We start from the raw sequence: 26561 nt of genomic DNA, 5'->3' as shown, positions 1-26561 counted from the left end.
AGGCCTATAGTTATTTGGTTTCTTTTTGTCACCTTTTTTGAATATGGGAGTAATGTTAGCTAGCTTCCATTCTCTTGGGACATCTCCGGATATGATGGATTTCTTGAAAATAATTTCTAATGGAACAACAATCTCATTTTTCATTTCCTTTAAGATTCTTGGATGCCAACCGTCAGGCCCTGGTGTTTTATTAACTTTGAGTTTGTCTATACACCTTTTAATTTTTTCTTTTGTTATATTTACCGTAGTGAGTAAGTTTACCCCAGACTTTTCACAGGTTTCAGTTTGGAATTCACTTTGAGGTGTTTCGTTTACGAATACCGAGCTAAAATAATTGTTTAAGATATTACACATTCCTTCATTTGAATATTCAAGTTGACCGTCAGCAGATAATAGTGGACCAATGTGATTCCTAACAACCTTTTTATTTCTAATGTAACTATAGAATTCTTTGGGATTCTCTTTGGATTTATCAGCGATGTTCATTTCGTATTGTCGTTTTCTTTTTCTTATTGTCTTTTTTAAATCTCTCTGTATTGATACATAACTTTCATAGTCATTAGATGCACCCGAGCACTTATATTTCTTATAAGCCTGTCTCTTTTTAGCAATACTTTTTTCAGTTTCTTTGTCGAGCCACTTTGGGCGAGCCTGATTTGGGGGACGTCTGTCCTTAAAAGGAATGTAAGTTTGAATCATCTTAGTGAGCGTATTTTGAAATATTTCCCACATCTGATCTACAGGCCTTTCGTTTAATTTTTCCTCCCAATCTGTAAGCTGAAGCTCCTGACGTAGTCCTATGAACTGAGCTTTACTGAAATCGGGTATTTTAGAAGCACAAGTATCTATTCTAAAATTGTTTAGGAGTTTGAATCTGACTAAATTGTGATCGCTATTTGCAACAGATTCACCGACTTCTACATCAGTTACCATGCTTTCGCGGCTAGTGATCAATAAATCGAGCAAGTTTCCATATCTTGTGGGCTCTTTTACATGCTGAATTAAGTAATTGTCACCAAGAAAATCAATCAAGCGACTACCTATATGGCCATGTTCAAGGGTCATCCAATCAATGTCAGTAAAATTGAAATCACCCATTATCAATAAATCCCGGTTGCAGAAACTAGACAGTTCTTTGCCTCCTTTACCTTTTGCTTTACTTCTCTTCTCTTTTCTTTGTACCTCTCATATGACTCCCTCATCCTATTTTGTAACCAATCTGTGAAAGCTCGCTTCTTCTCTTCTACAACCTTCTTTGTTTCCTCATACCATCATTCACTACCCTTCCTTCTATTTCCTCCTGTCCTTCCCTTCTTGTTCCACACACCATACTTGCACAGTTTGTGGAAAAAAAATAAAAATAAAAAAAATAAAATAAAAAAATAAATAAATAAATAAAGATTGACAAGCTGTAGATACACTATATCAAGGAACTTACTTTTGGGATTTCCACATCTGCTGATACCTTCATCATCTTCCTCAAGAGTGGCTTACAGCTGGGGTCCTTTGCCAAGTCCCCTATGTTGAAGATGGCCACCTCAACATGTGCAACATAATTCCCATTTAGAGGGCTGCATACCATGAAACTCACATCACAGGTTTGTTGAGGTTCAATGCATTGTGAAGGCTTGAAGGAGACTAAAGAACTACATGGTTGTCCATTGATGGTTTCCTATGGCAAAAGAATGGTCAAAGTGTTGTTGTGTTATTTCTCATGACTAGTATTTTCAAACTTTGAATTACAAAGAACATCTCTCTCTCTCTCTCTTAAAAAAGGGAAAAAACTAACCCTTGTGACTGCCAGAGACAGCTTGAGCCAATGAAACAATGGATTGCGGAAAGTGAAGCCAGCTGAGGAAGCAAAGTTTAACAAACAGGGTGTGGGGAATTGGATTTCTGATGGAATAAGCAATCCTGTGAAGAAGAATAACAATAAAAAGTAAGTAAACTGAAAAGAGAAAAAAAGATCAACAAATCAGGCAATAAGAATTAATTCAATGATTTATTTACACACACAAACTAAATAAGCTATCACCTTCCCGACCTGTGTGAGCTGGGGGGTTACGCCTAGCAACATCTTCCAAAGAGTGTTGCCGTATGTGGGACTGGAGGTGCAACTGACTTTCAGTCCTCAAGTCCTGTAGACCCAATGGCACACTAATGGATCGACTATTGTATGCAGAACCATCCAACTCCTCTCCTTCTGTTCTACCAAGCCCTCCAAGTTTTGTTCCATTTGCTACTCTCAAACCTTTAGCCAGATCTTGAGAAGAATTGTAATCTGAGAAGGCTGCAGCATCAGAGGAAGTCTTGTCTACATGTGAGAGCCCCATGGATGGCTGTGACCTTGCATTCATTGCTGTTGCTTCTTTCTGCATGTGAGAATTCAACTGGGAAACCGGCAAATTCTTCATCATTTCTTCTACTTTCTGCTTAGGCCCCTGATCCGTTTGCAAAACAATTTCTTGTCTTGGCAAAAACAATGAAGATTCAAACCCAGATTGACTGGAATTCTCAATACCAGGAAATAATAAAAAGATTCCTTTCTGTGCTCCTGCAGGCATGCAGAGGTTTCTAGAATTGCATTCTTTATTACCAATATCTCCTTTAGCAAGAGATAATGACTCACTCTTGTAAAGGTGCAACCTCTCTGAATGATTCTCTGCAATTTTTATAAAATCAGGATTTCTCAGGTTTTCCGTGGACTGAGAACTCCCACCATTCTGGTTCCTGGGTTGTGATTCCACGATCTCTTGTGGCTTGAAAAAACCATCTTCATCACAGCTCTCCAAACTAATTTCTTCAATATCACAGCTCATGTCCACATCAGTTACATCAAAAGTGCTTTCCTGCACTGAAGTTTGTTTCAAGAGTTGAGAAATTTTGTTAACCATTAGCTTTGGGTTGTCACACCAGAATGCCATTCTCAAAAGTGATGATAAACTTTCGGGACTTAAAGGCTCCTTAATTTCTTCTAATATTTTTTCTAATTCCTTAGTTTTCTGCGCTTTCACAGTTTCTGCCGCAGGTTGTCGAGGAATGTCCTTTACTGATATTAAGCCTTGTTCTTTCTGTTTTCCATTCACATCACGAGAACAAGTCTCGTCTGATTTACAAGGAACTGTGGAGGTAGAAGTCATGGATCCATCACTAGAAGATGAAGATGATTTGGGATTACTCAACTTGGAGTTGTTAAAGGTTGATTCATCCGAATTTCTATTGTTCATCTCTGTTGAATTTGTGTGATCTGAAGTATACGAAGATTTCCCACGAGACTTGTCCTTTGAATCAGACTCATCCAAATGAACTGCAAATGGAAAAAATAATAAAGTACACATGATGGAATCCATACTTAACGTACTATATCTATACCCCCCGAAATAGGAGGCAGATCAGTCGGTCAGTCAGTTGCCCCAGGTCTCTCTTGCAGAAAACCCATGGCCTCCAACAATACAACAGCCTCTGGTTGGGACCATACATACATACATATACCAAAGGCTTTTTCCCCTTACATGGGAGGTAGCCAAAAAACAAAGGCATAGAAACCACTCCCACCCATTCCATCCCCTACATACTACACTCCCCTCTCTCTTATCTTGGCACCTCCTGGATGACGGGTCATTCCTGCATCTTGTCCAGTGCCCTGGGTCAGAAGAGATATTGTGTTGTTGGGAGGTAGACAACTATGGGATGCCTCCACCCTTCAGTCATCCCATACCCATCCAAACCTCATGTGTCCTCTAAATATCTTAGCTTCTTGTGGATGAAAGATCATCCCTAACCTCCCCCCCCACACCTGGATCAAAACCAATGCAGCAAGACATAACACCTCCACAACAGAGGCCTGACAACTGAAGCTAGTTTAATACAAAATTAACAAAATATTTCCAAGACTATCTAAACCAATTATTCAAAGGCCATTATAACTGAACATGTCCCATTGTACGAGTACTTAGTTCACATTCCTGACAATGAAAACCAGGTTAACAGTAAATACCTTGAGGCAATGGAGGGGACACTGTGTATGACAGCTCAATCAGGGGTTTGGGAGCCTGGATGTTGAGAGGGGAGTCAGCTGGCAAGCCAAAGTGAGGCTGAAACAACAAGGAAAGGTGGAAAAACAGACTAGGCACACAATATCACAAATATCAAAGAACATGACCAATCTACATGGTTACTTGCTTCAAGCTGGGATCTAATCCCTGTATGTACATACATACATATACTGAAAGGCCCTTTCTCCCCTGTGAGGGGGTGGCTTAGCCAGGGCATACACCCACCCTTTACCCAACTCACACCCATTTGTCTTAGCTCCTTGTAGATGAAGGGCCATCCCTGTTCCTGCCCATTGCTCTGACGAGAAGCAATGCAGCAAGACACAGCACCTCCACTACAGGACCCAAAAGCAACAGCTGGGTTATACCACTGCTTCATTACATGGCAACCCTCCTCTCTCATCCACTCAAAAATTTATTGAGCAGACCAAGAGAAATTCCTTCAGGTTGCATCAATTTTTCATCCATTCACAACCACTCACACTTCTCTTGCCCTCTCCTTTCCCTGGTCAACAGACATTCCTCTCTTACCCAAGGCCCCCTTCAACCCATCCATACATTCAATTTCTGGTCTTCCACTCATGGTCACTACCTCCTTCTCTACCTTCCACACTATTCTTGCTCATTCTTCTTCCCTCAATCTTTCTACATGCCCAAACCATCATTACTCACCCTTTCTTCGCTTTTATTGTCAAGGCTGCCAAAAGGTTCACTGCGCAACTTCATAAATTCTTCAAACGGGACTTTGGCTCCAGGTTTGATTAGACCCTTTTCAGGACTTGGAATCCATGACGGCCTGAAATTGATGTCCAAATTCAGACCCGTTTCTACAACATGTGAGCATCATTCCTCGACTAAATTACTGTATGTCGTATCAAATAAATTAAATATGTTATACATTACCAGCTAACAAATAATTCAAGCCCTTTTATACAATTATCTTCTAAATCATGTAAATGTTCAGCTCCTACATCTGATATCAAAGTTTAATTAAACAAATCTGACTCCCTCAATCAAGTCTCAATCACTTTGTTCTCGCACATTACAATTAGGTAACTGCAATTAAGTGTATACTTGTGGTTAATTGACCTTGGTGAAGGGGGAAGGTTAAACAGTATCTTTAGACTGACTGATGCACTGAAATATTCAAACGTTTATTCTTTTACTTTTATTTTTTTGGGGGGTTCCCCCAACAGGTACATCACCAGTATTTAGGATTCAGAAAACAATTAGTAGTGTAAACACAAATTTCTTCAAAACTGGGAGGATGGAGGGAGAAATAAATAGAAAATAAAAATACACAAATAAATAAAATAAACAAATAAAAATAAATATATTACCTCACAGTAATATTGCTCTTCTCCATCCCAGAACAGCTGGACAGGTCCCAGGTGTTATCAATAACTGAACAAGTAAAATCTTTATTTTTGTACTTCTTTTCCCAGTCTTTTTCTTCTTCCTCAAAAAAGCCAGTTGTAACTGCTCTAAATGATTCTCCCTCCAATATGCCATTTCCTTCAAACTCATCTTTCCTAAAAAAAAAAAAAAAAAAAAAAAAAAAGTTAATTTTGGCAGAGAGAGAAAATACATATACAGTCACCACTCAATTAACATGAGTTTAACTAACGCATTTTCAATTTAACATGAGTTAATATCTAAGGATTTTTTTTTTTTTTAAATAATACAACAATTTCGATTTAACATGATTTGAATTTGGCAGTAAGAGCATTGAGAGAGAGGGCCTCCGCGCGGTCAGTCTCCCACGCTATGTTTTGATCTCAGTTTCTACACCAAAACAAAAAATAAAACGGTGTCAGCAATCCACAATTAATGTTAAACTAATTCTTAAATGTATGGACTGTGGTCATAAGTCATAAAAGCTTGAAAAATTGTTACAGAGAAATGAATTATTTAGTTAGAAATTGTAAACTCTCATTTTCTGTTCTACACCAAAACAAAAAAGAAAATGGTGTCACCAACCCACAATTAATGATAAACTAATTTTTAAATGTATGGACCAGGATTATAAGTCATAAAAGCTTGAATTTTTTTTTACAAAGAAATGAATAATTTGGTTAGAGATTGTAAACTCTTGTTTTCTGTTCTACACCAAAACAAAAAAGAAAACAGTGTAACCAACCCACAATTGATGGTAAGGTAATTTTGTTTGTTCTTGTGCGCACATAGAATAAATAGTTGTGTACTGGTCTGGATGGATGCCATGCAGAATGTCTGAAGAAAGGAGGTACAGTGATGATGGATTGGCTGGTGAGGTTGCTTAATGTTTGTTTGAGAGAGGGTAGAGTGCCGGAGGACTAGAGGAGTGCCTGTATAGTTCCGCTTTACAAGGGAAAGGGGGACAAGTGTTAGTGTAGTAGTTACAGAGGGATCAGCTTGTTGAGTGTAGTTGGGAAGGCTTATGGGAGGATCTTGATTGAGAGGATTAGGAGAGGAACAGAGGGAGTAATTGGTGAGGAACAGTGTGGGTTTAGGACAGGTAGGGGATGTGTAGATCAGATCTTTGTGGGATATGTGAGAAAGCTATAGGAAAAGGTAAGGATGTTTTTTGGGCTTTTATGGATTTGGAAAAGGCTTATGACAGGGTAGACAGGAAGGCACTGTGGGAGGTACTGCAGATATATGGGATAGGAGGAAAGCTGTTAAGAGCAGTCAAGAGTTTTTACGAGAGTAGTAGAGCTTGTGTTAGGATTAGAAATAGAGAGAGTGAATGGTTAAAGGTAAAGGTGGGACTTCGTCAGGGATGTGTTGTGTCGCCCTGGCTGTTCAATCTTTACATGGATGGGGTGGTGCGAGAGGTGAATGCAAGGGTAGTGGGTCAGGGGTTGGAGATGATTAAAGAAAATGGAGAAAAGTGGGAGGTGAGCCAGTTGTTGTTTGCTGACAACATTGCACTTGTAGCAGGATCAGAGGAGGGATTGAGGAAGTTAGTAACAGAGTTTGTTAAATGTGGGTAAAAGTAAGGTGATGAGATGTACAAGGGGAGAGAGCGAAAGCAGGCTGGAGGTGAGCATTAAGGGTGAAAGACTGGAGGAAGTGGATAGTTTTAGATACTTGGGTGCAAATGTGGCAGGAAAGGGAGGAGTGGGGGTGGAGGTAGAATGTAGATTGAGAGAAGCGAGTAAATGCCTTGGTGGATTGAAAAGTGTAATGAGAAATAGAAATCTGGGAATGGATGCTAAGAGGAGATTATATGAAGGAGTGATTGTGCCAACAGCATTGTACGGGGCAGAAACATGGAACATGAGAGAGGAAGAGAGAAGGAGCTTGAATGTGTTTGAGATGAAATGTCTGAGAAGTATGATAGGGGTTACTAGGCTAGATAGAGTGAGAAATGAGGAGGTGAGGAGGAGAACAGGGGTGGAAAGGGAACTGGGAGATTGGGTTGATGAAAGGGTACTAGGATGGTTTGGACACATGGAAAGAATGAGTGAAGAAAGATTAGTAAAAGAAGTGTGGAAGGCAGAGGTGGAAGGAGTGAATATGAGGGGGCATCCTAGGATGAGATGGATGGATGGGGTGAAAGGGGCATTACAAAAGAGAGGAATGTCTGTGGAGGAAGGATGGGAGAGGACAGAAGATAGGGGTGAATGGAGAGGGGTTGTGTACAGATGATGCTGTGATCCATGAGGGGGAGTGGGTGGGGGATGGGGGGTGAGGAAGTATGTTAAAAAAAAAAAAAATAAAAAAACAAAAACAATAAAAAAAAAAAAAAAAAAAAAAAAAAAAAAAAAAAAAAGGATGCAGCCCGAAGGGACTTCTCCTCATCTTCTCCTTAAAAAAAAAGAAGAAGAAGAAGATGCAGTCCAAAGGGATTTCTCCTCATCTTTTCCTTTTCTGCATGAGGGGACGGAGGGGGGGGATGCTGAATTTATGAAGCAGCCTTGCTGTGGATGTGCTGTGTCTTGCGACACTGCTTCTGACCCAGGGCAGTGGACAGGATGCAGGGATACCCGTCATCCAGGAGGTGCCAAGATAAGAGGGAGGGAGGAGGGTGGAGGGGAGTGGAATATATAGGAAATGGAATGGGTGGGAGTGGTTTCTATGCCTTTTTCTTTTTGGCTACCCCCCATGTAGGGGGAAAAAGCCTTTGGTATATGTATGTATGTACTACAAATAAATACAAAGAATGTGTGTTTTTGTTGTTTCTGTAACCTACAAATGTATTAATAATGTGTTTGTTCAAGTTCAGAGTACAAAATCCCCAAAAAGACAAGACTTTCCCAGTGTCCAGGAACCTAACCCCACCCTATTACCTTTATTTCCTACGGGAAAAATATGTTTAACTAACACGATTTTGATTAAAATGACTTCTCCAGGAACATAACCCTCGCGTTAATTGAGAGTTGACTGTATATATATATACATATACCAAAGGCTTTTTCCCTCTTACAAGGGAGGTGGCCAAAAAAACAACATAAAATCCACTCCCATCCATTCCATCCCCACATACTCCATTCCCATTCATCCCCCTCCCTCCCTCTTATCTTGGCTTCTCTTGGATGATAGGTCATCCATGCATCTTGCCCACTGCCCTGGGTCAGACAGTGTCGCAAGACACAGCACATCCACTTCATTTAATTGGCAACCCTCCCCCCCTCTCCATCCCCTTATGCAGAAAAAGAGAAGATGGGGAGGAATCCCTTCCGGCTTTGTCAAACTATTTTTCACATCCCCCACCCACTCCCTTCCATGCATCATATCATTATCCATACACAACCATTCTCCATTCACCCCTATCTTCTTTCTTTTCCCATCCTTTCTCAACAGACATTCCCCTCTTTCCCAATGCCCCTTAAATCCATCCATCTCATTCTTGGTTGCTCCCTCATGTTTGCACCTTCTATCTCTGCCTTCCACACCTCTTTTACTTTCTTCACTCATTTTTTCCATGTGTCCAAACTATCCCAATACTCTTTCATCAACCCTATCTCCCAATTCCCTTTCCAGCCCCGTTCTCCTCCTCACCTCCTCATTTCTCCCTCTATCCAGCCTAGTAACCCCTATCATACTTCTCAGGCACCTCATCTCAATAACATTCAAACTCCTCCTCTCTTATGTTCCATGTTTCTGCCCAATACAGTGTTGTTGGCACAACCGCTCCTTCATACAATGTCTTAGCATCCATCCCCCCCCAAATACATGTATACATATTCATATATTGAAACAACATTCAACTAAATATGCAAGGCTTGGTACTTACTGAGAACCAATAGAAAATCTTCCTTCATGTTCTCCAGCTGATTCACCAAATCCATTAAGAGAAGTGTGTGAGTTACTTTGTAAATCTGATACAGTTAAACCTTTTTGAAAAACAGGAAATTGTGCTGATACCTGCTCTGACTGGATATCCACCTACAATATCAAAATATCATTAGTAAAGAAGGAAAGTGAACACCAATAGTTTTATCTTTCAAGTCTATCACCATTTATAGATTGATAAATTGTATGGCTGCTACTTATTGCACCCACCATCATCAACTATCTTTCCCTCTCATCTTAGCTCCTCGTGGATGGGCCTTCGTCCACTAGGAGCTAAGATGAGAGGTGAACAAGGGTGGTGGATGGGATTGTGATAGGTAGGAGTGGGTATGTGTCTTGACTGGCTACCTCTCTTACAACTGGGAAAAAGCCCTTGGTATACAGAATAGAATGACTAATACAGCATGTGGGAGGGTTGGAAATGGAGTGTGTAAATGTGAAGTTGGGATTATGTATCCATGTATGGTTTCTATAGTCCTCTCACAACACCCTTTGCCTCGACAATAATATGAAATGTCATGTCCCATTCCCTTCACTGCCTTATTTAGGTGCCTTTTATGACAGTCAGGGCAACACTGGCAGCATCTTTGTTTTCTTACCACAGGAATATGGGGAAAATAAGAAGTGAAACACAAGGGGTGGCCAAGAAGAGATTTAACTCCTTCACTCCGGGCCAAAATCTTGCGGGCAACATTAGCTGGCAGACGTGCGATGTTGCGTCATAATACTCGCATTATAAAAAATAAAGTCACCGCTGTATTGCTCATTCTCTCTTTCACCCGTGAATTTTGATAACCATAGAAAATATGATGAAGCCAGTTTACAGAGTATGGGGGTCACGCAGATACAACTACAATAAATATAATCAAGATGGCCAACATCGGTACCCTCGCGTACCCACTTGCTCCTCATGACGCATGCGTAGGCGTCATCGTATCGAAGGGGTTAAGAAGGACAGTAGAGAAGATAGAGTGTACATTTTAAAAAATAGCCCAGCCTATATAAGTGGTGATTAATCTCCCTCCCTCCCCCCTATATACACACATACATATATCAACGGCATTTTCTCCCCTACAAAGGAGGTAGCCAAAGTCAAAGGCATAAATCCACTCCCTTCCATTTAATTCCCACATACTCCACTCCTATTCACCACCCCTCCCTCCTTCTTTTCTTGGTTTTTCCAGGATGACAGGGTGTATATATATATATATATATATATATATATATATATATATATATATATATATATATATATATATATATATATATATATATATATACACACACACACACAAATGGTCCATATTGGTGTCACAAAATCCCCCAAGTAATGAGTGCATGTAACTTAAACAATCATTATGTCAGTGGAGAGGTAATACTCTGGTTAGGTAATGTTCTGCATGAATGAACAAGTTTGTCTGAATGGTACATCTGAAACTGATATTCATGGAAACTGAAGGAACAGGAACCTTACCTTCTTACCATCCATACGTTCATGCTCTTGTGCATTAGAACAGTCAGTCAACTTTGTACATTTTGGCTCAAGGATGCAAGAAGGTAGATGCCCTTAAAGAAATAAAAAAGCTCCACATCAAACTGACTAAATGTTATGCGCATCACACTGAATATTAAGCTATCACCAGAATATGCAGACAAAACTTTAAAATGCCACAATGGTTTACAACATGCGTGCACATTTAATCCATTCCTTAATACTTTTTACACTTTTTATAGCATTTTCTCTTTATTCAAGTGGATGTGAAGGGGGTGAAGGTTATATACTGGAGCAGTGGGGATAAGCTAGCTCTGGTTGATGGGTTCTGCTGTGGAAGTGCTGTACAGTACTACCTCTTATTAATGGACGTTAATTAGCTGTGTTTTCGGTGTTTTTGCAGTTGTTTAGTGCTGTGCAATCACTATACCACCCAAAAACCACTCCAAATCAACGGATTATTCACATCAACGGACACCATTACCCCCCTTTTAGTCCGTTAATGAGAGGTAGTACTGTATCTTGATGCACTGCCTGTAACCCACAGTGTGGCAGGGCTCAGGAATGGCTTTTTATCTATGAGGTGCTTAAAGAGGAAGGACAACAAATGGGACTTTGGATTGGTCTGGGATGGGTGTAGGGTGAGTATGCTTTGACTCAGCCACCCCTATTAGGGGGGAATATATGTGAAAAGTTTTAACAGATGGTAAGTGTGTCATATGGGCTTTCATGAATTTGGAAAAGGTGTATGGCAAAGGTGTTGAAGATTTATAGGATAAGGGGAAGTCTGTTGAGGGCAGTCAATTATTTACAAGAGTAGTAAAGCTTGTTCTGCTTCTCTTCTTTTTTCTTTATACCTTTTGTATGTTTCTCTCACCCTACTTTACAACCAATCCCTGAATGCTTGCTTCTTCTCTTCTACTATCTTCTTCACTTCATCCCACTATTCACTACCCTTCCTTCCATTCCCTCCCATCCTTCTTGTTCTACATACCATCTTTGCACATTTTGTCACTCCCTCCTGGAAACACCCTCATTCCTCCTTCACTCGTACATACATACATATACCAAAGGCTTTTTTCCCCTTACAAGGGAGGTAGCCAAAAAGAAAAGGGCATAACATCATTCCCACCCATTCCATCCCTAAATACACTCCACTCTCCCTCTCATCTTAGCACCCCCAGGATGACGGGTCATCCCTGCACCTTGTCCACTGCACTGGGTCAGAGGCAGTGTTGCAAGGCACAGCACATCCATAGCAAGGCTGCTTCATTAAATTGGCGACCCCCCTCTCTATCCCCCCATGCAGAAAAGGAGAAGACTGGGAGAAATCCCTTCGGGCTGTGTCAAATTTTGCTCACACATACTACCTCACCCCCCACCCATTCCACCTCATGCATCACAACATCATCCATATACAACCCTTCTCCATTCACCCGTCTTCTGTCCTCTCCCGTCCTTCCTCAACAGACATTCCCCTCTTCCCCAAAGCCCCCTTCACCCCATCCATCCATCTCATCCTAGGACGTCCCCTCATATTCACTCCCTCCACATCTGCCTTCCATACCTCTTTTACTAGTCTTTCTTCATTCATTCTTTCCATGTGTCCAAACCATCCTAATACTCTTTCATCACTCCTTCACTCGTACCTCTACTAAATCCTTCACCACCTACAATTCTCAGCTTCTCCTGGTACTTATGCTCCCTTTCCTTCTCATTTAAACAGTTGTTTACTCATAGCCCCTCTCTAACTTTTGCCATTTTCCTCTTTCTCCACATATCCTCCACTCTCAACTTAAAAGGCAGTCAAGATTTTTTATGAAAGTAGTAGAGCCTGTGTTAGAATTGGAAATGGAGTGGGTGAATGGTTTGAAGTAAAGGTGCGACTATGACAGGGATGTGTCATGTCGCCATGGCTGTTCAATGTGTACTTGGATGGGACAGTGCTGGAGGTAAAGCCGAGGGTAATAGGCAGGGGACTGGAAAAAAGTGGGAGGTGAGCCAGTTGTTGTTTGCTGACAACACTGCACTTGTGGCAGGGTCAGAGGAGGGATTAAGGGAGTTAGTGACAGATTTTGGGTGGGTAAGTGATAGAAGAAAGTTGAAGGTAAATGTGGATAAAAACAAGGTGATGAGATTACATGGGGAGAGGATGGTAGCATGTTGGAAATACGTCTTAAAGGAGAGAGGCTGGTGGAAGCAGGGTCACATGTGGCAGGAAAAGGAGTGGCAGTGAAAGTAAATTGTAGATTGAGAGAAGCAAGAACATGCTTTGGGGGATTAAAAAGTGTAATGAGAAATAGACATTTGGGAACGGATGCTAAGAGGAGATTGTATGAAGGAGTAATTGTGCCAACAGCACTGTATGGGGCAGAGACATTGAGCTTAAGAGAGGCAGATAGAAAGTTTAGATGTGTTTGAGATGAAATGTCTGCAAAGTATGGCAGGGATTACATGGTAAAATAGAGTGAGAAACAATGAGGTGAGGAGGAGAGCTGGGGTAGAAAAGGAGATGGGAGATGGGGCTGATAAAAGAGTATTGGAATGGCTTGGACACATGGAAAGAAAGGTTAGTAAAAGAGGTGTAGAAGGCAGAGGTGGAGGGAGTGAACTTGAAAGGATAACCAAGGATGAGATGGATGGATGGGGTGAAAGGGGCATTGAGCAAGGAAGGGAGAAGATAGTTTATAAGCTTGCTATGTGGCCAATCGCTATATGACTGGATTTCCAAAAATGTAACCTATTGTATAGTGAAGAAGACCTGTAGGTAATGCAAACATTAGCACAAAGTACCTTACTGCCACAAAAAGACTTCGTACAAAAAAAGAAAACAGCACATTTTGGAACAGTAGTGAAGTTCAGATAACAAGGGTCCAGAAGTGCAAATGAACGATTGCTAGTAACCCCTAACCTACATACCTCGTTTGTCTTCTTTGGTCCCTGCCTTGCCCCATCCTCCATTATCACTTGAACATTCGTAATCCGAAAACTCTGAAGTAGCAAGGTCCTCTGGAGTAAGCATTGAGGAAGGAGTCTCAGATTCCATATCAGCCTCACATCCACTTTCCGATTCTGAAATAAAAGTTTCCAGCAAATTCAACCTTTTACAATACTGTTGTGTTATGTATTATTTAACAATAACTTAATTCCTACATACCACTGTGTGATGAGATTTTGACTGAAGGTACATTTCCGTTGGAGTCAACAGGAACAAAACCTGATGAAAGCCCTGAAAAGAAAAATAAATTTCAAGTCGCAAATGGCACACTGAAAAAATATGTACTTTCCAAGAAATGGTCAAGAAGTGTGTCTGGCACCCCACTTTCTTACACTGGCTCATAAAACTGTCCTAAACATAAAATGCATATGCAGATGACCAATCATCAATTGATCAGGGATCAGTGAAGGATACTGGCTTGTGGTGGTCCTACAAGATGGATGGCAAGAAGAATCACCTCCCTCCTGCCCATTCTAAAACCTGTCAACTGCCCTTGTGATGACAACCAATGACAATGGTAATACTGATCATATTATTTACAAAACATTTGAAATATCTGGAGGTCCTGAAGGGCTGGCAGTCTTCAGACTGGGCCCAAGATTGCCATCAAACTTAACTTTATTTAATCCACTTTTTCACAGCTGGTGACTACCCTCCTCCTCTTACTACATTCAGCCAGTGACAATAGAAACAATCTCACAAAACACCAAAATTAGTCTTCTACATTCATTCCCAAATACCCATTTCTTATGACACTTTTCATTCCACCAAGGCATTTGGTTGCTTCCTTTCCTCTGTAATTCACCTCCACATCCACTCCTCTATTCACTGTCATATACAACTCCAAATACTTAAAGCTCTCCACTTCTTGCAGCATCTTGCCCTTCACATTCATGTCTAACCTGTGACTGTCATTCCTTGTACATCCCATCACTATACCTATGCCCACATTCCCTCTCTTCTCACAAACCCTTCCAAACTCAGTCGATAACTGCTTCATGCTCTAATCAGCCACAAGCAAAAAACAGGCTCACTTCCCATGGTCCTCCACCCTCACCCATCACCTCCAAGCCTTTGCTACCTAGTACGTTTGCGATAAAATCTACTTTTCAATGAAAAAATATTGCAAATACTTAAATACTTATATATAAACTATTGAGGGAGAGTATTTTATAAGCTTTTGCTTCTGCTCTCTCCTTTTCAACAAATTAATGTTTATATGTATGTGAAGGAGGATAGGGAGGGAAAGATAGCTGCAGTGGGAAATGCTAAGAAAATGACCGTGATGAGTGAGGAAAATGGAGGAGAAATAAGGAAGGATGAAGTGAAGGCAGCAGTTAAGATGATGAAAGCAGGTAAGGCACCTGGTCTGGATGGATGCCATGCAGAATGTCTTAAAAAAAGGAGGTATAGTGATGGTGGACTGGTTGGTGAGGTTATTTAATGTTTGCTGGAGAGAAGGTAGAGTGCCAGAGGACTGGAGGAGTGCGTGTATAGTTCCACTTTACAAGGGAAAGGGGGACAAGTGTGAATGTAGTAGTTTCAGAGGGATTAGCTTGTTAAGTGTAGTTGGGAAGGCTTATGGGAGGATCTTGATTGAGAGGATTAGGAGAGGAACAGAGGGAGTAATTGGTGAGGAACAGTGTGGGTTTAGGACAGGTAGAGGTTGTGTAGATCAGATTTTTGTGGTAAGACAGATATGTGAGAAAGCTATAGGTAAGGGGAAGGATGTTTTCTGGGCCTTTATGGATCTGGAAAAGGCTTACGACAGGGTAGACAGAAAGGCACTGTGGGAGGTTATGCGGATATACGGGATAGGAGGAAAGCTTCTGGGAGCTGTCAAGAGTTTTTATGAGAGTAGTAGAGCATGTGTCAGGATTAGAAATGGAGAGAGCGAGTGGTTTGAGGTAAAGGTGGGACTTTGTCAGGGATGCGTTATGTCACCCTGGCTGTTCAACTTATACATGGATGGGGTGGTGCGAGAGGTGAATGCAAGGGTAGTGGGTCAGGGATTGGAGATGGTTAAGGAAAATGGAGAAAAGTGGGAGGTGAGCCAGCTGTTGTTTGCGGACGACACTGCGCTTGTGGCAGGATCGGAGGAGGGATTGAGGAAGCTGGTGACAGAGTTTGGGAGAGTGTGTGATAGAAGAAAGCTGAAGATAAATGTGGGTAAAAGTAAGGTGATGAGATGTACAAGGGGTGAAAGTGGCAGTAATCTGGAAGTGAGCATTAAGGGAGAGCAACTGGAGGAAGTGGATAGTTTTAGATACTTGGGTGCATATGTGGCAGGAAAGGGTGGAGTGAAGGTGGAGGTAGAATGTAGATTGAGAGAAGCGAGTAAATGCCTTGGTGGTTTAAAAAGTGTAATGAGGAATAGGAATCTGGGAATGGATGCTAAGAGGAGACTGTATGAAGGAGTGATTGTGCCAACAGCACTGTATGGAGCAGAAACATGGAACATGAGAGAGGAAGAGAGAAGGAACTTGAATGTGTTTGAGATGAAGTGTCTGAGAAGTATGATGGGGGTTACTAGGCTAGATAGAGTGAGAAATGAGGAAGTGAGGAGGAGAACAGGGGTGGAAAGGGAGCTGGGAGATAGGGTGGATGAAAGAGTATTAGGATGGTTTGGACACATGGAAAGAATGAGTGAAGAAAGACTAGTAAAGGAGGTATGGAAGGCAGATGTGGAGGGAGTGAACATGAGGGGACGTCCTAGGATGAGATGGATGGATGGGGTGAAGGGGGCTTTGGGGAAGAGGGGAATGTCGGTTGAGGAAGGACGGGAGAGGACAGAAGACAGGGGTGAATGGAGAATGGTTGTATATGGAAAATGTTGTGATGCATGAGGTGGATTGGACGGGGGAATGGGGGTGAGGTAGTGTGTAGTGTGTGTGAGCAAAAATTTTTGACGCAGCCCGAAGGGATTTCTCCCCGTCCTCTCCTTTATATGGGGGGACGGAGAGGGGGGGGGTCGCCGATTTAATGAAGCGGCCTTGCTGTGGATGTGCTGTGTCCTGCGACACTGCTTCTGACCCAGGGCAGTGGACAGGGTGCAGGGATGACCCGTCATCTAGGAGGTGCTAAGATGGGAGGGAGGGTGGAGGGGTGTGGAGTGTTTTTGGGGATGAAATGGGTGGGAATGTTTTTGTGCCTTGTCCTTTTTGGCTACCCCCCTGGTAAGGGAAAAAAAAGCCTTGGTATATGTATGTATGTATATATGTACAACTTCAATATGCAAATGTAATGTGTAATATTTTGTTGAATAAACTGTTAGATTGAATTGAACTGAAAAATAACTATCCTGACCACCTCGTTCATACACATACTGACACCACACAACCATGACAATCCCAATTCTCTTGCTAATTTTAAAAATGGATGAATAAGAATAAAAAAATTAATTTAAATTCAGATCATCCCCATTATAAGTGGGAAAAGGCCTTTCAGTGTATGTATGCATGCATATATAGTTTCTACTAACCTTTTAAGTTTTCAATATTAAGAACTGGAACTGAAGAGGGATCATAGTGGTTTTTGACCGACTTTGTAGTTTTCAGTCCACTGACTCCTGTTCTTCCAATTATTCCTTGGTCTGTTAAGGCATTAACTTCTATTTCATTTCCATTACTGATAATATCAGCAACCAAGTCTTGCCTGAAATATATACAAACAAGTGCATGCACATCATGAGTATCTATACATAAAAAGTTTGCTACACAAATTAGAATTTAAATTTTAATATTCTTAAATAGTTTTTCTGAAGAAAACTAAATTCACATCAGCTGAAATTCAGTGAAATGTGAAAAGTCTACATATGCCTATAAGTGGCTGGGAGCATCTCCAACTGACTCATGCACTATTTAATACTCATTTTGTGGCATAGGCTATCAATTTAGCTCACAAATTATCATGTTTTATACTCAAACTATTTTTCACATCATATTTTGCTTAAAAAAAAAAAAAAAAAAAAAAAAAAAAAAAAAAAAAAAAAAAAAAAAAAAAAAAAAAAAATAATGAACAATTCTGTTTATGAATGGGGCTCTGGAACTCTGGAATGGATTATCTTTCTATGTAGATCCCACTACACACTAAAGCAACAAGTTCAGTGGATGGTCAACAGATATATGATAAATCAAGATGGAACAACAGCAGAGACACAATGGACTGATGATAGTACAGTGTTCAAAGATATGCATTAGTATATATGGAGAGATGATAATGGAAGAGAAGGCAGTGAGAGGAAGGTGGTCAGAGTACCGGTATTTTAGGGAGTTGCTAAATGTGAAGGAGGATAGGGATATAGTTGCTAAATGTGAAGGAGGATAGGGATATAGTTGCTACATGTGAAGGAGGATAGGTAGTTGCAGTGGGAAGCGTTAAGAAAATGAGAGTGATGAGTGAGGAAAATGGAGGAGAAATTGAGAAGGATGAAGTGAAAGCAACTGTTAAGATGATGAGAGCAGGTATGGCACCTGGGTTGGATGGATGCCATGCAGAATGTCTGAAGAAAGGAAGTACAGTTATGGTGGACTGGCTGGTGAGGATATTTAATGTTTGTTTAAGAGAGGGTAGAGTGCCAGAGGACTGGAGGAGTGCCTGTATAGTTCCGCTTTACAAAGGAAAGGGGGACAAGTGTGAGTGTAGTAGTTACAAAGGGATCAGCTTGTTGAGTGTAGTTGGGAAGGCTTATGGGAGGGTCTTGATTGAGAGGATTAGGAGAGGAACAGAGGGAGTAACTGGTGAGGAACAGTGTGGTTTTAGGACAGGTAGGGGATGTGTAGATCAGATTTTTGTGGCGAGACAGATATGTGAGAAAGCTATAGGAAAAGGTAAGGATTTTTTTGGGCTTTTATGGATCTGGAAAAGGCTTACGACAGGGTAGACAGGCAGGCACTGTGGGAGGTACTGCAGATATATGGGATAGGAGGAAAGCTGTTAAGAGCAGTCAAGAGTTTTTATGAGAGTAGTAGAGCTTGCGTTAGGATTAGAAATGGAGAGAGTGAATGGTTTGAGGTAAAAGTGGGACTTCGTCAGGTGTGTTAGTTGCCCTGGCTGTTCAATCTTTACATGGATGGGGTGGTGCGAGAGGTGAATGCAAGGGTAGTGGGTCAGGGGTTGGAGATGATCAAAGAAAATGGAGAAAAGTGGGAGGTGAGCCAGCTGTTGTTTGCGGACGACACTGCACTTGTAGCAGGATCAGAGGAGGGATTGAGGAAGTTAGTGACAGAGTTTGAGAAGGTGTGTGAAAGAAGGAAGCTGAAGATAAATGTGGGTAAAAGTAAGGTGATGAGATGTACAAGGGGAGAGAGTGACAGTAAGCTGGAAGTGAGCATTAAGGGTGAGAAACTGGAGGAAGTGGATAGTTTCAGATACTTGGGTGCGAATGTGACAGGAAAGGGAGGAGTGGGGGTGGAGGTAGAATGTAGATTGAGAGAAGTGAGTAAATGCCTTGGTGGATTAAAAAGTGTAATGAGAAACAGACATCTGGGAATGGATGCTAAAATGGGGTTATATGAAGGAGTGATTGTGCCAACAGCAAAGTACGGGGCAGAAACATGGAACATGAGAGAGGAAGAGAGAAGGAGTTTGAATGTGTTTGAGATGAAATGTCTGAGAAGTATGATAGGGGTTACTAGGCTAGATAGAGTAAGAAATGAGGAGGTGAGGAGGAGAACAGGGGTGGAAAGGGAACTGGGAAATAGGGTTAATGAAAGAGTATTAGGATGGTTTGGACACATGGAAAGAATGAGTGAAGAGAGATTAGTAAAAGAAGTGTGGAAGGCAGAGGTGGAAGGAGTGAATATGAGGGGGCGTCCTAGGATGAGATGGATGGATGGGGTGAAAGGGGCATTACAAAAGAGAGGAATGTCTGTAGAGGAAGGATGGGAGAGGACAGAAGATAGGGGTGAATGGAGAAGGGTTGTGTATAGATGAGGCTGTGATGCATGAGGGGGAGTGAGTGGGGGATGGGGGGTGAGGAAGTATGTATGAGAAAAAAATTGACGTAGCCCAAAGGGATTTCTCCCCGTCTTCTCCTTTCCTGCATGAGGGGACGGAGAGGGGGGTTGCCAAATTTATGAAGCGGCCTTGCTGTGGATGTTTCTGTGTTTTCCGACACTGCTTCTGACCCAGGGCAGTGGACAGGATGTAGGGATGACCTGTCATCAAGGAGGTGCCAAGATAGGAGGGAGGGAGGAGGGTGGAGGGGAGTGGAATATATGGGAAATGAAATGGGTGGGAGTGATTTCTATGCCTTTTTCTTTTTGGTTACCCCCTGTGTAAGGGGGAAAAAGCCTTTGGTATATTTATGTATATGTATGGGCTATGGTGGTTGGTGGGAAAGTAGTTGAAAGTATTAATGGATTATGTAATGGTATCCAAAAGGGTGATTGGAAGAGTTCTGGTTATGTAAATGATCATGAGAGTAGTGGAATATATAATGATCTGGTGGTAGGGAGATTTGAGTGGACAAACAAGAGAAGGAGGGCAGTGGTGCTGTGAGTGAGGTAAGGGAGGAGAAAGAAGCATACCAGGCAAAATATATATATATGGAATGTAGTAAAAGAAAAGGGTGGAGTGAGTAATAAAGAATTAACCATTTCAAAGAGTACATGTAAATATCTAAAAATTATGTGCAGGATGAGAAGAATGGATGGGAATAGAAAGAAGGGTAGTGAATGATGTGAATGATGGAATGACATGGGAAATGTGGTCTATCTATCTATCTGTATATCAAGGGCTTCTTCCACCTTACAAGGGAGATAGCCAAGCCAAAGGCATGCACCCAATTCCATCATCCTTGTTTCCCTCTTATCTTAGGTTCTTGTGGATGAAGTCATCCCTGTCTCCTGGGAAGTGTGGCAGTTACAGAAAAAAAGGTGTACATATGAAGAATGGTTGTGATGAAATAAGGAAATATATGAGTAGTGCAGAATAAAGATTGTGGAAATGAAGCACAAGATGAGGAAGAGGGAGGGCCTACAGAAGAGTGGATATGAGGTGGGACTGGGTAATAAAAATATCATTGAAATAAATGAAATGAGTGAAAATAGTTGGGTAGAAAGGAGAGGGTAAAGAGAGCAGATGGACTGTTCTAAACAGAGGAGATGATTGCAAAACGAAGATGTACTATATCTGAAGGAGTAGTGTACAGGAGATAGGGATGAACTTTGATCCATGAGGAGCTAAGATGAGAGGGAAACGAGGGGTGTATGGGAGCGGGTGTGTATCTTGTCTTAGCTACCTCCCATATTTAGAGGAAAAAACCCTTTATCTAGCTAAGGACATGTAGACCTTGATTGTTGATGAGGCAAAAGTGGTACAGGTAGCATTGAAATACATTAAAATTGGAATGGCAGCTGGACTTGTACATATACTGTATGAAAGGGATGCAATAAGGAAGTCTTTATGTTGTTAAAATTAAATATTTCAGAATTATGATAGGTGTTGTAAGAATGGATAAAGCCAAAAATGTGTAAGGCAGAGGAGTAGAAAGCGTTGTCAGATTGAAGAGTGCCATGGTGGTTTGGCCATATGGAAAGAATGAGTGAGGAAAGACTAGCAAAAAGAGTGTTGAAAACAAGTGGTATGAACTTGAGGAAGGTCAAGCATGAGATGGAATTACCGAGCAGAGAAGAGAGCATGCAAAAGATATGACACAGAATACAAAGCCACCTCTACAACCAACCTAGTTTTCTTGTTGACTGCAGTAGATGTAGCCTGAGGTGACATATCCAGAACCTCTGCCCATTCGATGTCGCTACATAGCCCCATCCCAGGCTTTGCTAATATGGATTGGTCGTACTCCATGTCACCTTGCCAGACTTTCTTCTGAAATGTGTACAAGGTGCAGTTACAGATTCACATCTGTTAGAAAATAAAAACGAAGAAAAAAGCATGAAATGAACAAGTTATTGTACTGTACTTACAAATGTTCCATAAACATTTCTATAATGTCAGACATGGATACAATTGCTTGATTATAGGAAGAATGAAACTTTAAACGGTACATGATACTGAAGGGATTAATCAAAATGCACTTGACTTTTAACAACTCTCTGACCAAAGGGCCACACAATTGAATAAAACACCTATGATAAAAGGGGTTGATCCTGGATTTAAAAACAACTTAAGAGGCCTTTCCAAGACATCATTGCTATGGTATTACCAAAGTTGAATGAAATTTTCAGGCATTGGCCAAAATACAATCTATTCTGTTCCTGTAGTGAAGGGGATACATGTTGAAAAGATAGATGGACATAGGGAGGAGAGGTGAGGAGAGGGGAGAAAAGGGAAGGGGAGAGGGAGATAGAGATAGAGGGGAAGAGAGGGAGAGAGTGTAAGAGGGTGACAGGGAGTGAGACAGAGAAAGAGAGAGAGGTATGTAGTGAGTGAGAGTAAGTGGTAGTGAGGGAGAGAGGCAGTGAGAGAGTTAGTGAGATACTAAAACAACCATTATTATTAATACATTCTTCCATGATTAGCATCGTACCAGGAGGATTGGGGGTTTCTGGATTTAGCTATGGCACTTACAACTGTTCTTAAGTTGTACCAAGAATACTTAGATCCTGTGGAAGGGCAGAAAATAAACACAAAGACTGAAGACAGAAATAATGTAGTTACAGAGGAGAGCATGTCATCAACAATAACTGGGGATGAAGGCACTCATGATAGAGGACATCAGTAAGAATACACCTATGGATAAGATTGATATAAGTCATCTCTGACACACGGATAATAACCTAGATCTAAAAATATTACAAAATAAGACAAGAGTATAGTTACTTAGTACACAACAATTGACTTTATTATCATTATGTATTATTTTAGGGACTTTTGTCACTTTAGTAAGGTTAGATTGTCCTATTTCGTCAGGATGAGATAAGTATTACCAAATACTGACTGGGATTTACAGAATATGATAATATCATCTTATCAATGACAATGGTGATACTGATACTGATCATATAATATTATTTACAAAACATTTGAGATATCAAATATTTCCCTCTTACTTTAACCAAATCCAATATTGTCTGACTGAACGGGAGTAGAAAAGTCGACCCTCTGTTTTAGGCCAAAAAAATAAAAATAAAATAAAATAAATAAATAAATAATAATAAATCCTGGAAATCGCGATTAAATTTGCGAACAATTACAAGGATAAAATTTCTTACCATGTACAAATCATATAATCACCAAATAGAATTGATCTTACATTCTGCCATGTTAAAAAAAACGGTTAAAATTGCTCAGCATGATCATCTGATTTCTTGGAGATTTTTAATTTTACCTGAAAAGTCTTCGCATACATTTATAAAGATGCTTACAAGAGCTCTTTATTCTTGGTTTTCACAAACTTCTCAAATACCATGTAAAAGAGGTTTAACTGATTAATTCTTACCTATTTACGATAAATAACACTTCATTACACTATACACACATCTTAAATTCAGCGGCACAATCTGACCAGTTTCAAAACTTCAGTTATTTAGATTTGGGAGCCCAGATGATCATAAACAAACGACTATAGCAAAGCGCTGTTATAAATGTTACTAGTTTTTGTGAAATATGTTTATATTATATGTAGCATATAAATTCTTACAAAATTACAGTACAGTGAAATAAAAACAAATAAAAATTTGTAATGAAATACGTGGCTTGATATAAATATAAGCCAAATAAAAGACAAGAGAAATGGGCAATAATCGCAAATTGACTGTGAGGTCAGAGTTACCTGGTTGGCATTTCCTGCAGATAAATATAGGATGTTTTTATGAGCTACAGCCTGCAGTTTGTCAACACTTCTATGATTTTGGGCAATTTCACGTTGCTGTCATCTGTTATCTTATATTTCATATATATCGTATGTACTATTAGTTGAGGGTATTTATAGTTTAGTGAATAGTGTTTTCTGTAAGAAGTCTGGACGGTAGAGGTATTGGTGTTATTCGCCCAGAATTTGGTTTAGAACAATTGCAGTTTGAAGAGTTAAATGACAGAGTAACCTTGTGTGAACCAAATTTCGTTAACTATTATAAAATATTTAGTACAAATATAACAAGAAACTTCCATTCACAAAGAGTGGTAGATTACTGGAACACTGCCAGATAGAGTAGTAGGCTACACTCGACGACAGTGAACAATTTTGGAAAACTACGATAATTTTTTAGATTAGTAAATTAAAATATATTTACTAGAGACAGACAGGAGAGGCGAACAATAAAGCACCAATAGGTGCAAATCGGTCTAGTTTGTCATACTGGCGAGTTAAGTTCATTTGCGGGAAACGACTTCGGTTACAAACTTATTTTTATCTCACGCGTCAAATAACTTTTGCATCCTATATAAAAAATAGATACGAATTAAGGACATTTACCTATGCAAATCTTAGACGGATGGTTGAAACTGTATAGGAAAAGTCTAAAATGCTATTCAAATAAAAACATTGAAAAGAATCGGCCCAGTCTACAAAGTAGTGTAGTAGTTTTAGTTCGGAACAACGGCAGGACAAATGAAAATCCACACAAAATATCTAATCTCTTTCTTTTGGTAATTAGCCACAATGTGCGACACTAGAAGTGTCAAATGAGAAATATATGTGAAGCTCGGACTAAGGCCACAGCTTAGTGGAGCTTATGGTTGTAGCTGGATGTGGAGCCTAACGTCAGCGAGGCGGTAGCAGATGATGACGGCAAGGCTCGATGGGACAGCTAGAAGACTGGACGAGATGTAGTTTGTGTACGCTGGTTGATACTGTTCTGCCCATCTCGTTTTTTTTTTTTTTTTTTTTTTTTTTTTTTGTCCCAGCGGCCATTGCCGATTTTGGGACTGGCTTTTAATTTACCATGTAATGTGTGTTTGCCATGTAATATGTGTAATATGTGTTTATCATGTAATGTGTGTTGTCTTTTATTTTTTTTATTTCTTGTCTTTTTTATATTGTCATGATTATTTTATGCACACATATATGTATATACATCTATATATACATACACACACACATATATACATACTATGTATGTACATGTACTGTATATATGTAAGTGGAGGATTGGCGGGTAGGGTGGAGAGATTTAGGGTTTGGGGATTTATCAGTTTTACAGTAGAGATACTACTGGGGAGGAGCAGATGAGGTGGGCCGTGAAGACCAGCTGTCTTCGTCCGGCGTCTGTGAGGCTGTTTTTCAGCAGGCGTTCAAGGGCTGTGGCAGGGTCACCAAGGAGGTTTCGGATGAGGCTAAAATGTTGTTCTAGGTCGGGGCAGAGGAAGACGCAGTGGCTAAAGGACACCAGTTCCGTACCACACGAGCAGATGGTCTGTGTGAACTGGGTCCGCCAGTGATATGTCCGAAGCCGCGATACCATGGCCGCGATGTGGGGGGGCAGCGAGGAGAGACTGGAGTCGTTGGCCTCGAGGCAGGTCTTCGTTGGCCATCCCCGAGAGACAGCAGTGGCGGCATATTCTGCCTTCCACGTGTCCCAGACGGCTCGATCTATCATCCGATACATATCACTTGCCGTGAGCTGTATGGGTATAGCTTCTTCCTCGGGAGCTAGCGCTCCCTGGCGGGCAGCCCTGTCAGCCCTTTCGTTGCCCTGGAGTCCCACATGAGAGGGGACCCACTGGTACTGGAGGCATACACCCATTTGGGCCGCCTCTGCCGAGAGACGTAGTATGTCATTTAAGACGTCGGGTCTTGTAGTGCAGTGGGCGCCCTGCAAGACAGTCAGGCTCGAACGGGAGTCTGACAGGATCGTGACGCGTGGTGGCTTCTGAGGAAGGGCGATGATTTTGATCAGAGCCTCCCGGATGGCAACAAGTTCGGCCGTGAGGATGGTGGTGGGGGGAAGCCTTATGGAGAAAGTCTCTCTAGTGGATTGTAGATAGAAGCCAGCTCCTGTGCGACCGTCTTCAAGTACAGAGCCATCCGTATATACTAGAAAATCCCCAGCATAATGTTCTGCTAGGAATTTCTTGGTGCTTTCGAGCAACAGATGGTGGCTTGCCTGGCGGCCTAGTCCATAGACTTCGGTCCTTATTTCAGGTGGTGAATAGGTCCAGGGAGGAAAGGGGTCTTGCTGATTTTGGGCCACTAAGCGGCGATCACCAGGTTGTAGTCCAGCTTGGAGGCAGATATCCTTGACGGAGATAGGCAGACCGCATACGGGTTCCGTCGGTGGGGCCGCGACCCATCCCTCAGAAAGTTCCTCGCCAGTCGAGTTCGGTATTCTGGCTGAACTGAAGAGGTATCGGCAGGCGTCCCTTTTGATACGGCGCCATAGTGGCAGGATGCCAGCTTCACTGTACATGCCCATCTAGGCGAAACGCCGACCTTTTAAAGGAGGATGGCGGGAACGTGAGGAGCTTTCCAAGTTCCTGATTGGCTGACCGCTGGCTGGCAGGGACACCCTTGCGAACTACGCTTGCCAACTACAGGAACTTGAAGATTTCTTAGATCAGTGTGTGACTGATCGTAGGATACATCACGTCACTACAGTAGTAGTGTATTTAATTTCCAAATTAGTCTATGGCAGGTGTTAGATAATCCTAACAGAATACAATTAGTTGGAGAACTTAATTTAGGAAGAGTATAAATTTAGACTTGAGAAAAATACTAACACTAGAAAAATATATGATGAAGATGACACTTTATAAAGTATATGATTCCACTTTATAGAGTATATGATTCCCATGATGTCTGCCAGTGAGACATAATCATAATAACGAGTTTTCT

The 26561-nt window shown here is 41.1% G+C and overlaps 1 protein-coding gene across 2 annotated transcripts in view; it reads right to left on the bottom strand.

The window, feature by feature from the left end:
* The window catches only part of LOC143036868 (uncharacterized), a 73342-nt gene that overhangs the window by 21788 nt on the left and 24993 nt on the right, over positions 1-26561 (bottom strand). Inside the window, exons 1-13 of one of the 2 annotated variants that reach the window (XM_076204769.1) lie at positions 23229-23345; positions 21513-21655; positions 17307-17479; positions 13985-14056; positions 13747-13899; positions 10810-10901; positions 9277-9428; positions 5396-5587; positions 4728-4851; positions 3998-4094; positions 2045-3307; positions 1790-1914; positions 1439-1672 (exon numbers count right to left, since the gene is read on the bottom strand). In XM_076204769.1, the coding sequence (XP_076060884.1) occupies positions 1439-1672; positions 1790-1914; positions 2045-3307; positions 3998-4094; positions 4728-4851; positions 5396-5587; positions 9277-9428; positions 10810-10901; positions 13747-13899; positions 13985-14056; positions 17307-17479; positions 21513-21634 (2799 nt within the window). In that variant the 5' untranslated portion in view covers positions 21635-21655; positions 23229-23345. Of the gene's footprint in view, positions 1-1438; positions 1673-1789; positions 1915-2035; positions 3308-3997; positions 4095-4727; positions 4852-5395; positions 5588-9276; positions 9429-10809; positions 10902-13746; positions 13900-13984; positions 14057-17306; positions 17480-21512; positions 21656-23228; positions 23346-26561 lie in introns of those variants that run through there. The other variant, XM_076204768.1, reaches the window with a different exon arrangement.

The sequence above is a fragment of the Oratosquilla oratoria genome, chromosome 21, assembly GCF_046742065.1.
Source record: "Oratosquilla oratoria isolate Oo_2021 chromosome 21, ASM4674206v1, whole genome shotgun sequence".
Classification (NCBI taxonomy): domain Eukaryota; kingdom Metazoa; phylum Arthropoda; class Malacostraca; order Stomatopoda; family Squillidae; genus Oratosquilla; species Oratosquilla oratoria.
This window is presented reverse-complemented; position numbering and strand designations above follow the sequence as displayed.